This window comes from Ammospiza nelsoni, chromosome Z, assembly GCF_027579445.1.
Source record: "Ammospiza nelsoni isolate bAmmNel1 chromosome Z, bAmmNel1.pri, whole genome shotgun sequence".
Taxonomy (NCBI): Eukaryota; Metazoa; Chordata; class Aves; order Passeriformes; family Passerellidae; genus Ammospiza; species Ammospiza nelsoni.
Window position 1 is genome coordinate 16348327 of NC_080669.1, and position 12525 is coordinate 16360851.

Genomic DNA, 12525 nt, shown 5'->3' on the forward strand with positions numbered 1-12525 from the left:
GTTAACAGTTATCTAGCAGTCTCAGGGCAGGTATACTGAGATTTAAGAATTTACTTAAATACTTACTGTGTATTACTGGGCAACATCCAAAATACCTAATAAAGAGGTCTGCATCTAGAGCAGCACTAGAAATAATTAGTTTTAAATTAGCTTGGCTTTGCAACACATCTCTCAGTTTTATAAGCAAGAAGTCACTGAACCTATCCCTCTCATGTACTTCATCCTGTATAAAAGAAAAACAAACAAAAAAAAGAACGTCTAAACATCACAGATCCAAGATCATAACTTTTCACAAACATGGTTTTTTTAAAATCAAAACATGTAATTTGGTGGTGCATTGCAGAGGTATTAAAATGTTTAACTTAAAAATTATTTTTTTAAAAAACTTAAAAGTAAAAAAAAACTTCAAAAAGTTGTATAATGGTATCAGAGTAGATTGCACTGCAATGAACAACCCATCTCAGACCTTAATTTCAGAGATCAAAAAGAGCATCAGAAACTTCTAATTCTTGCACTTGAATCTCATTTTCAAGATAAAGCCACAAACTGCAAATCCTAAAATCTTATTTCAATAAAATTACCCTTCACAACTGATAAGAATTAAAAAAAAATATGATACCACATAATGATAAAAAAGATGGCTTTCTTAGATCCAATAAATTATGCACAAAGCCTATCATTAAGGCACATGTCTGATCAATCATCTTTGCCTATCTTCTGTTTAGTTTTATATTCTGAATGTATGAATCAAGAACAAGATTTGCAGGCTGAAGTCAAGAATGCACAAACCATTCTTCTGCTTTTTTCCTCCTTGGTAAACGGACAGCCACCTAAACTTACCATGGCTTTTTCTTTTTCAGCAGTGGAGAACTTGCAGTAAACATTCTGGTTCCACTCACTTACCAAACTCCACAATAGGAAGTTCATCTAATCATACATGAACCTAAATAATTTGCTAGAAATTAGACTACATTTTATGTTGAAAACATTGGGCAAACAAAGGGACTGCAAACTTGGTACTGCAAAATCAAGTACATGATAGCAGAAATTCTGACACACTTGTATTGAACCTTCCTAAGGCTTTTCTGCTGACTGAGGAAATTCAGAAAAATTTTGACCTCTACCCTCCACAATCGCATCACAATTCCAAAATTAACTGTTGACAAAAACCTAATATAAGATGTTTTTACAAGAAAAAAACAACAAACCCCAGAAAAATATGTATGTTACAATAAAAAAAATCAGTAACTCTTTAAAGTTAATTCAGATTCTAACTTAACAGAAACACCTTAAACATCCATCAAATTAATACAGAAAACTAGGGCCTCGTCTTCCAATTAAGAAACAATACATCCTGCTCCACCTCACACGAAATACAAGATCCTTACCACAATGACATGTGTCACGGTTGACAGGGCGCTGTCTCCTGCCATCAACGTGCGAAGCAGTACGCCATTAGTGCAAAAGGTTACCAGTGTCTTTGGAGAAACCCTAGTGAACAGTGAACAAAGATGCTTCTGCTTTTTTCATCATTTAAATGCTGCTAGCTTTCCACTATTTACTGAAAATTAAAGATTGAAAGGCTCCTCACCAGAAGTGGAATCACAGTTCTGTCACACATACTTTTTGTTTATAAATTATGCCTGTTCCCTGAGAGTTCTTAAGGATTCTTAGTGCTAATGCTGAAAAGCTTCAGACAAGTGATTAATAAACAAGGAGAGATACATTTTTTCTAAATTAATAAGCAAGTGAAACAGAATCTGGAGAACCTCACCATGTTGTTTGTATTAATTTACTGGAAAATCCAGTGTGGACTGCCTTGAAAAAACAGATTACAATTCTTCCAAATACCCTCAGATATAGTCTTTGTCTACATGTGGTAGGTTGACCTTGGCTGAATGCCAGGCACTCACTCAGGCTGCTCTATCCCTCTCCTTCTCAGCTGGACAGGGGAGAAGGAATTCAACAAAAGGTTCAAGGGTCAAGGTAAGGACAGGGAGAGATCACTCACCAGTTACCACCATGGGCAAAACAGACTTGACTTGCACAACCTGGTTTAGTATATTACCAATTAAATCCAAGTAGGATAATGAGAAATAGAATCAAATGTTACAAAACCCCCTGCCACCTTGCCCTTCTTCCCAGGTTTAACTTCCATTTTTCTCTAATTCCTACCCCTCAGTACACAGGGGGACATGCAACAGAGGCCGTGGTCAATTCACATCTTGTCTCTGCTGCTCCTTCCTCCTCACAGGGGGGATTTCTCACATTCTTCACAGATTGCTCCAGTGCAGGTCCCTCCCATGTGGTGCAATCCTTCAGGAACAGACTGCTCCAGCATGGGACTGCCACGGGTTCACAAGTCCCATCAGCAAAACTGCTCCAGTGAAAACTCTGTCGGGTCACATGTCCTGCAAGGAGCCTGCTCCAGCACAGGCTTCCCACAGGGTCACAACCTCCTTTGGACAACCACCTGCTCTAGTATTAGAGTCCTCCACAGGCTGCAAGAGGACTGCTCCACTGTGGACTTCCACGGGCTGCAGGGGAACATCCTCCCACACTACAGTCTTCACCACAGGCTGGACAGAAATCTCTGCTCTGGCACCTGGAGTACCTCGTGCCACTCCTTTGGCACTGACCTTGGTGTCGGCAAAACTATTCCTCTCAAATATTCGTAATCCTCTCTTTCTACTGCTGTGCAGATTTTCTTCTCCAATACGCTGCTCCAGAGTCATGCCCACTGTTGCCGATGGGCTCAGTCTCAGCCAGAGGCTTTATCAGACACATGGGAAGCTTCTTCTCACAAAAAACACCCCCCTCACTACCAAAACATTGCTATACAAACACAATACACTATACTTGACAGAATCTCAAAGATAAGCTGAACCTTTTCAAACGCTTTGATTTTTCAAGAATCTAAAGTTCTTTAAAAGTACCAACTACCTGCGGCAGTTCTAGCTGTGCAAGTAAAAAGAGCAATTACTTCCTCCAACAGTGACACTCTAAGTACTGAAAACTGTAGAGTACTAAACAAAGGAACACACATACATATGCCTCTATTTCAAGTATGTAATTCATTTTTCAATTCAAAAATACTCCTACATGTTGAATTCAGGGAACACATACCAGATGGAAGTGCTTTACTTTTTTAATCTCTTCTCTCTTTTTCATCAGCTTTCTAGAAATCACCTCTGCTGTCTAACACTAAAACATAAAAAAACAGATTTCTCTGTTACTTCAAACACTTCCATGCCACACTTTTTGCCAAGATGGAAATAGTGCCATCTCTCCCTTTTGCTCTTTCTCAAGTGAACTCTTTGGTTCTTCTGCACTGCTTTCAGTAATTCTTACAGCTTACCTATACTTTGTTTTCTTCATACAGCATAATTCTTCCACACAATAATCATCCCCCTTACTTGCAATTAACCTTTACTTGCTCTTCTAATCTTCTAATGCTCTTCTTCTAGCCTTGTGGCCTTCAGTATGCATAACAAAAATCTTCATCTTGGCTTTGCTGTTGAAGTGCATTCATTTCCATTAGAAATTTATTATCTTCATCCATATAAGCAACATCATCGGCCATACCTTTTGCCATCTTTCTCTCAATTGTATCCCAGCTGATGCCCATTCCTAAAAATCCCACTATTCACACAATTCGAAGATTTTAGAAACTCTACTATGTTTTAGGAGCAAATTCCTCAGGTCATCTAAAATTTCTGCTTTTGTTTTAAACATAAAAGACAAACAGACTAAATTTAACCCAAAGCAGATTGTTAAAGCTCAACATCATTGTTCACTTTCCAATTTTGTTGTTTTCCCTCTTCTCTGCCCTATAAACTCTCCCCACATAGCTTTTGTCACAGCACGCTGCTCTTCCTAGCTATTTTCAAATCTTGCAGAACTTTTGGATTTATCAATGTTAAAAGCAGAGAGGATAAGGATATCCACACACATACTCCCTAGAAGAAATCAAGAGAAAGCACTTGCAGTTCAGTTCTATAAAACAACTCACTGCATGAAACTGTGTAATACAGAAGAAAAAACATCCTTTTCAACTCTTAAACATTCATTACCCAAAATAACACATCCTACTTATCCTACACAGTGATATTTTACTGGGCTGCAAACCAAATACACTGTAGTTTAAATAACCAAGACACAAAACACTAATACCAGATCAACTGACTTGAAAAAATGTCATCAGTACCTGCTTTCTAGTCGGATCTGATAACCAACTATTTGTCCAATCTTTTCTCTTCTTTCTGCTGCCACTCTTTCAGCCACAGCAAGTGCTGCCAAACGTCTTGGCTGAGTGCAAAATATACGGCAGGGAGTTCCATTTTTGTGACAGTCATCAAGAATAAACTGGGGGATCTGTAAAGAAGTGGTTTAAATGTATTTTTTAGTTTTTTAGACTCATAACTTTTTTATCACAATGAAACAATTTAACTACACCTCAGTTCCATACACACTGCAAAACTATTCACAATAGGATTATCATTGCAAACATACCTGAAGTGGCAAAAAAGGCCAGAAAAGTCAATTTTGTCTATTAAGTTTCATCTCCTTCAAACAAAACACAGCAACAAAAACAAGAAAACCCAACCAACCAAATGTTGAAGTTCTCTCCCCCGCTTCAGGGAAATCTATGTAAAAAACCCTTGTAGACAATCTTTCACTGTAACACAATAATACTCCAGATACCAGGAACAAGCTTTAGAAGGAAAAGGGCATACAAACTGTAGCTACTTTCCCTTCAATATTCTATGATTATTTTAAAGAATAGCTGATATCCATCAGATAATTGTGCAGAATATTTTATGCTTTAAATATGTGTCTACTGGTTTAGTACTGCAAAAGCAAAAAAGTTAACTGGAACACTAGACTTTGAACCACACAGGAAAACAAAATCCTTAGAACTAGAATAAAAAAATTCCTTATTACAAAAACATTACAGATTTGGCATCAGTTTGGTATAAATACTCTTATGTTTTTTATTTCACTAAAACGTACTTGAGTGGTTTTTCCTGATCCAGTCTCTCCTACAATCAAAACAACTTTATGGTCCTTTATTATTTTAACAATTTCTTCTTGCTTTTCAAAAACTGGTAGTGATTGCCTGAAAGAATCAAACTCTGATTCCCCTCTTCTCACAGGAACCTGGGGGATACCATCACTAAGTCGTCCACTTGTCTTAAATTCTCTTTTTTCTGTGGAAAAAAGGTCAATAAATTATAAAGGAAGGTCACTAAAACACTGTTTAAAATTGTACTTAAAAATGAACATTTCTGACTTTATTAGCATCCCTATTGATAAAGTGAGAAACCAACGAGATATTTAAAAGTGGTTTTCACGGTAACATGTCCTGTTATGGTGCTTGAAATAAATATAGTTCAAATTTTTTACTTACATAGAAATTTTAAACTGAATTATCACAGTATTAAACTGAATTATCACAGTACATTGCTCAAGTTAAAAAAAGGCATGGAAAGCTTAAAGAGAAATAGAAACTAAATCAGAGAAAAAAAGCCTTGGCCTTTGTATCTGTTTACACATTCCCATCTCAAGGATTTCTGCCTACAGAAATCCACCAGAGAGTTAAACATTTAAGTTATTCCAAACTGACAAGTGTGTTCTCCAACAAAAAGACAACTTTACTGTGATTAACATGCCTTCTTTCACATCCTTACTTGTCTTTTAAGACCTCCTTTCAGTCTGTCTTACATAACCTAATAGTCTAGTCCATAAGATTTGTCTTAACTAATTGAAACATGATGTACTGAGAGCCCAGGAGCCACAAAGCAGTGTGATGTATCAGAAAGCAATGCATAAGTAGGTAAAAAACCTGCAGTCTTCTGAGAAGGCTACTTCAACATCTGTACCTTAAATGCTACTCTACAATTCCTTAATTATTTTCCACAAGAATGAGAAGCTCACTGTCAATGCAATTATATAGGCATAATGCAATTATTTAATGCTATTAACAGATTCAAGTGTTAAATTCCAAACAGTGTTTTACCAAGACAGACATAGACTAACAGATTAAGAGAGCCCAAGACCATTCTGGAGACATAAAGAAAGATAAATTTTACACAATTCATTAATTTATGCCCTATATCCCTAAGAAATTGCTTATTGGTACTTTTATTATAGTTTCTCTCTGTTCACTAAACAATCCTATCAAACAAATTGAAAGAACTGAGAAAGAAAACTAGCAAAGGAAGCACTTAAAGAACGAACACAATTAATCAGAAGTATCTCTTTAAACAAGGCATACTGCTATGCTCTCTGTTCACTACATCCAGCTTTGTACACAGAAACACAACACAACTTTTACAAACATAACTTTAAGGCAACAACCACGTTAAAAGCATTATTTAAAAAACCTATCTTTTATCAGAAGTTTGTCTTCCAGAGGACTTTATATACTCAAGAAATTAAGAAGTTCACATAATAGCATGAGTTTACTACATAGCTCTTACAGACTGAATCTATTTTAGATGACAAAATATGAACTCCTTATTTTATCAAGGACATGAATTCCCACAGGCACAACAGACAGTCTCATTTTTTCTTAAGGGTATTCTTACACAGAGTGATGTCTCCTTAATCTTACCTCATGGAACTTGCAGGAACCCACATTTCACAACTGTATTTTAAAATAAAAATCTGGCTAAAATTGTCTCAAAGAAATCAAAATTAACTTGATACAGGGGAGACACTGCAACGTGGGTGACATGACTGCATGAGCATCTTATGTCACTGGTTTTAAAAGATCCTACATTAACAATTACAAGACAAGAAAATGATAAGTTTTGCTTAGAAAGAAGAGTGTCAGTTAGGACAGAAGAAGAGACAGAAAATAGAGGGGTTTGTTTTGGGGCTGGGTTGTGGGTTGTTTTTCAAGTAGTACTGATTGACAAGTCCATGTCCATATTGACAAGACACACTGAACATACCAGATTCAACAGCATATGCATTTCCTTGTTCTGTCTTTGGCAGAAGCTCTGTTCGTTCTTTATTCGTGACAGGAAAATTTCGAATTAAAGTACAAACAGCGTATTTTGTACCAGGAGTTAAGGCACAAGTCATTACTGCACGTTTGAGTTCTGATACATCCTTTTTTCTCACGGTTAGGTATCGATTTGCTCCTTTGCTGGGAGAAAGAAAAAAAGGCATTTCAGGAATAAACAAACTAGTTACCTCAATGTAATGATCTTTGACAATGATTCCTTCAAGTGACTTTCAGCTTATTTTCAAATACAATGCCATAACAAGAATCCTCCAAATAATGTCCTAGGTAGCACAATGCAACATTCACAATAATCATCATTAAAAGCAGCTTCTATTCATGTGAGGTAGTGCAGAACAGACACTGCAGACATCGGACGACTATGCCTCAGTTACCACTGCGTTTGTCTCCGAAAATACAGCAGCTCTACCAATCATTTTATCAATCAATACTGAGAGTTATGACATCAAATTGACTTTTAGACTAACTTGAAAGATTTAGAAGTTAAAAATCAACAAATAAGCAGAATAGACAAAAAAGCTCCCTGCTAGTGGCATTCCAAGCCTTAACAAAATCCAAAAAACATATCAGATCTCAGGATGTTCATTATCAAATATTTATTATGTAGAAATGGAGCCAAAACACTTAATCATAACAGTGATCTGCTTCTCAGACTGAACTCTTGACACTAAAATGCAAAAAATTGTCATAAATGTATTTGAAACTGAACTAACTTGTGTCTGGGCTGCAACTGACACATCAACGCTTTTAAAACAACTTCTTAGGGTAAGAACAGAAGGTTACACTAAGAGCCCAGTGACCTGTCCCTGGCAAGGGTGGAAGGCTGGTGTAGGTGTGCAGGTGCTGGCAAGGGCAGCCTCTGTGAGGAGAGGCACAGCCACCTCCAGCAGCCCCTGGTAAAAACTACTCTGTCCTCTTTACATCCTCATTTCAAGTACTTACACACACTGTTGAGACCCCCCTGAGCCTTGTCTTCTGCAGGCTGAAAAGTCCTAGCACTCTGGCCCTTCCTGCACAGAGGAGATGCTCCATCCCCTTCACCAGTTGTTGGTCCTTCACTGAACTCTCACCAGTCTAGGTCTCTCTCCTCCTGGTGATCCCAGCCCTGGACAGACACAACACTTGGTGTAGCCTAATCAGTGCTGAGTAGAGGCGAACTATGACTTCCCTTTGCCTGGTAGCAACACTTGAACCCTCTACTATGCTGCCCAACAGAAGCACTCTTTTGAACATGCTATTTTAAGTTGCACCTGTCAACGCAGGAGATTCTATGCAAAACCTTTGAAAACACACTAGTGCAGGGAAAAAAACACAGGAAGGATCTTTATGACAAGTCTTTCTTATGCACATGAAGTCCTCAAAACTGCATTACAACCAGTACGTCATGCATTTTTTTACTCAGACATCAAGCAAAGCACAGAGACAATTATTTTTATATTTACTTTTTAAAGTCTCTTCTCTAGTACCATTCCCCATGACACTGCAGGACAAGTTAAAAACACAAATCGTTTTAAAACACTGATAACGAAATTCCATTAACTTGCACCAGAAAAAGAAAATAATACATAAAAATAAGAGTCAAACTTACCCTTTACTCTTCGAAATCAGCCCAAGAGAATGACAGCGCCGGTGAACAAATGCTCTTTCGGTTCTAGTGAAAGAAGATGGAAACTCCATTTCTGGAAAGAGAATTAAAAAATAAAAACCCGAGCACAAAAACTCAACAGGCAAAATCCCTGACGTAAGACCTCGGCGCCGCGAGTTTATCAGTCGCCAAACCCACCAGGCCTCCCGTGCACAGCGGGAGCGGTGGCAGCGCTGTCCCCGGGCCCCCACGCGGGACTCGGCCGCCCGGGGCAGCGCGGCCGCCCGAGACGCTCCTGCCGGGAGAGCCCGCGGGCCCGGCTGCGCGCCCGCCCCGCTCCGCGCGGCTCCCCCACGCACCCGTGTCCTCGCCATAGCGGAACCGCTCCAGAGCGAGGTTCACCGCGATCTCCACCTCCTCGTCCACACGGATATCCCTCAGACCTTTGCCGCCTCGGCCGCGGCCCGGCGCGGCGGGAGCGCCCGAGCCCGCTGTGCCCGCGCCGTGCTGCCGCGGCGGGACGTTCCTCGGCCGCGACATAGCTCCGGCACAGAGCGGGGGCTCCGGCACAGAGCGGGGGCTCCGCCGCACGCCGGACCGCGGGCGCTGCCCCCGACGCAGCAGCGGGGCCGGGCGGGCGCGGCGCCGTGACGTGTACCCAGCGCCGGGCGGCGGCGGAGGCGGAGCCGCCCTGCAGGCGGAAGGAAGCGCCTGGTGGGGTTTGTGGCGGCCCGGCCTCACGGAGCGTGTCCTGGGGTTGCGCAGTAGTGCCGCAGTGGCCGTGACTGAGGGAGCGGTGCTGATACCTGTCAGGTGTCATGCGATTTCATTAAATGACGTTCAGAGTAGGTGACAATACAATATCGCAGTCCTCGGCCGTGTTTGTTTTGAATGTTTTACGGAGTCATCAAGATTTTCCTTCTTTTTTTCTCTCATTTCCGTCTTTATTTCTCTCCTTTCTTGTTACGTCTTGGCAAAGTATGGCTACCATATTCTACCCCTTGGTCTGTGCCAAAGTCTGTGGTGACGACTTGCAGGTTTTTACTTGTAGAAGTTGAGAGCTTGTTAGCCAACACTTCTGCAGTTATATAGAAGTACTAGAAGGGCTAGTTTGCTGGATTTTAGGTGACTGTATAGCAAGGGAACAAAGAATTTACAGCGACCATCACACCCCCAACCAAATGGGTCACTATATGGTCAGACAGGGAAGTTTTCTCAACAGTTTGGCAATCCAAATGGGGTCCCAGGGCACCACCTTCACAGCCTCCCTTATTCAAACATCCAACTGCTGTGGAGTTCATGGGGAGCTACCTGAGTTTGCCTGAGATCTTTGAAGCAGAGAGGATACAAAAGATGAACGCTAAAATTCCCCAAGTATATTCAACATAAACTACAAGGCTCTCCAATTATTTTTAATAAATTTCTCTAATTACTTCAGACTTTTCCTTCCTGCAGCATTATGTACATAGTTAGTGAAATTAGGTTAGTGCATAGAGCAATGGTCTGATCAGCAAAAGGTACACTTAAAGGGGTTTTTATGGTCTCTCCCAAGTTGCACAGAGGACTGAGGTCACCTGTAAGGTGTGCAGGGGAGATTGAAATCTCTCCTAAGGCATGTGGGAGCTGTGGTCCCCTGAAATTTGGAGTCCCTAGTAAGGCGTGCAGGGCCAGGGGTCCCTCGGAAGCCCTGCAGGGGGCTTGAGGTTGAAGGTCAGCTGTTGAACTGGGGTCAGTCAGTCCTAAACAACAGGCAAAAGCTCTTCAGAACAGGTTTGTGATCTCTGCTGCTCTTCACCAACTGGAGTGGGGAGATGAACTCAGATGCCCAAATCCAGAGTGGCACAGATGGGTGTTGTAAGGCACCCAGTGTGCTAATGTAACCTATCCCAGAGAAGCCATCAGGAGCTCCAGGGAGAGTTCTGACAGTGCCCAGTGAGTTCCCAACAGCCTGTGACCATCCAGGGGAAGGGAGAGTCCATGTCACACTATACCCATATCCACAGCAGGTCGCCAAGGTGATCCACCCATATCCTCGCATTGCTCTGTGAACATTGATGGATGATTTGAGGGATTAACTAAACTTGACATAGCAAGAGGAGATAGGTAGGAGAGTTGTTTAAGCATTTTAAAGGATTGAGTAGGAAACTATTTAAAAACCTGTGCTATATCATGTGAAAGCAGCAGTGCTTTAGTGTATGGTGATTCCTTGAACACATTTCAAGAGTTTATTTTGCAACTAACAAATAGGCAGTTAACTACATCTCTGGAAAGCACTCACACTGAAGGAGTTGTTCACTCTAGATTGCTATGTGCACGCCATCTCTTCAAAGAGGGGGACCGACAAAGATCTGATGTAGAGGTACACTAATCTTCAAACCATGTTTGTGACTATTTGATTGTTGTGGTGTAAATTTGAAATACTATGCCAAAAGGAGGTTCTTCAGAAGTTATGCTGAAGTGCTGCTTTATTTTTTGTATTTGCACAACTAGTAATTGTAATAATGGTGATAATTCTGCATATATGTCAAAACAGTAGTTACAAACCCACATTTTTCTACATGTACATTTATTTTAAGTGTGAGGATGGTAAACATGCAAATAATATTTCAAGACTTCCTCCAGAATATGGAGAACTGTTGCAGTTGTCTGGTAAGATTTGCTATTCATAAACAAAGGGCGTTCTCAGTGGCCTGGTTTACCGGTGCAGTTACAGGAGCAGGAAATCTTTTTAGTATTCAAAATAATGTTATATCTATTAACTTGGAGAATTCTGTTTCATTTTCTTACAGGAGGATAATATGCAAAGAATACTGCCTGAGGAAGAAGCTGTCTCTTGCTTAGTGTTTTGTACTGCCCCTTTGATGAAAAACAAAAGGAAAAGAGGATGTTTAAAAAAAAAGGTGAATGAGAAAGTGCTTCTAACTTTAGGAGGTATGTTAGGCCCCTTGAATCTGCAGAGACTTCAGCACTTACTGCACTGCAATTAAGATAGAAAATTACTGGAATCAGCTCTTGTTGTACAGTTCATGAAAATAACTTTTCCTAAGAAAATTGTGATAAGAAAGAATGGTTGTAATACTAGATTGTGTTGCCCTAGCAGAAAGGGAACAGACTGCATCTTCATCCATGTCTCAGCTGTGTCAAAAGGAAATTTAAGTATTTAGACTGTATTTTGGGGAAGGGGCAATAAATGATAACAAAGAGAGACCATAATTAAGCTCCCACGTCTGATCACAAAAAGTAGGCTTGAGGTTTTCTAAGAGCTGTGGCATCTGACATCCACAGATTCCTAGGTTAGGGCAATTGACTAAGTCTGATTGAGACAACTGAGAACTTCAATAGCTAGTGGAGAGACAATGCAGAAATTAGGACCTCACAAGAGATCAATTGCAACTGCATACAGTTGCAGCAGGAGCACAAGCTTGTATTAACTCCGTGGCAGCAGCAGGAGGAACCCAAAATTCTAACACCACAACAGACACATAGATATCACATCTTAACATCTTTAATTCAGAAATCTAATAGCAGTACCTAATGATGGAGAAAAACATCACCAGTGTGAACAAGTGATACACATTTCAAGTAAAGCAGAATATCAATTCTGACAAAGAATATTTAGTCATTGGCTAGATGGTTTCATGATAAATCCTATAAAGGGATGCAGGTAATATTTTTCCAAGTACAAAAAATATGGCCAGCAATAGCCACTATAGGAATTTAGCTCCAGGAATTTATGCCACCACAAAAGAGAATCACAAATGGCTGCCTGACCTGACATGAGTTTTCAGGCAGTAGACTGAGTTCACAGTTAGGAGGGTGACCATGGATTGATTTCCATTCTCAGGGAATGCAAAGAGACCCTGCAGACATGCCACCTGTGGCTGGGTGGTAGTTGACCAGCTGTCAG

The 12525-nt window shown here is 40.4% G+C and overlaps 1 protein-coding gene across 2 annotated transcripts in view; it reads right to left on the reverse strand.

Annotated features, from left to right (window-relative positions):
• LOC132086814 (3'-5' RNA helicase YTHDC2-like) overlaps nucleotides 1-9158 on the reverse strand; it is a 30636-nt gene extending 21478 nt beyond the window's left edge. For both annotated transcript variants that reach the window (XR_009420443.1, XM_059492734.1), the window contains exons 1-7: nucleotides 8978-9158; nucleotides 8622-8712; nucleotides 6960-7156; nucleotides 5014-5210; nucleotides 4208-4374; nucleotides 1389-1491; nucleotides 67-223 (exon numbers count right to left, since the gene is read on the reverse strand). Coding sequence is in view for 1 of the 2 variants with exons in the window: in XM_059492734.1 (XP_059348717.1) it covers nucleotides 67-223; nucleotides 1389-1491; nucleotides 4208-4374; nucleotides 5014-5210; nucleotides 6960-7156; nucleotides 8622-8712; nucleotides 8978-9158 (1093 nt within the window). In the remaining variant the exon portion in view is untranslated. The remainder of the gene's footprint in view (nucleotides 1-66; nucleotides 224-1388; nucleotides 1492-4207; nucleotides 4375-5013; nucleotides 5211-6959; nucleotides 7157-8621; nucleotides 8713-8977) is intronic.
• Between the last annotated feature and the right edge of the window lie 3367 nt (nucleotides 9159-12525).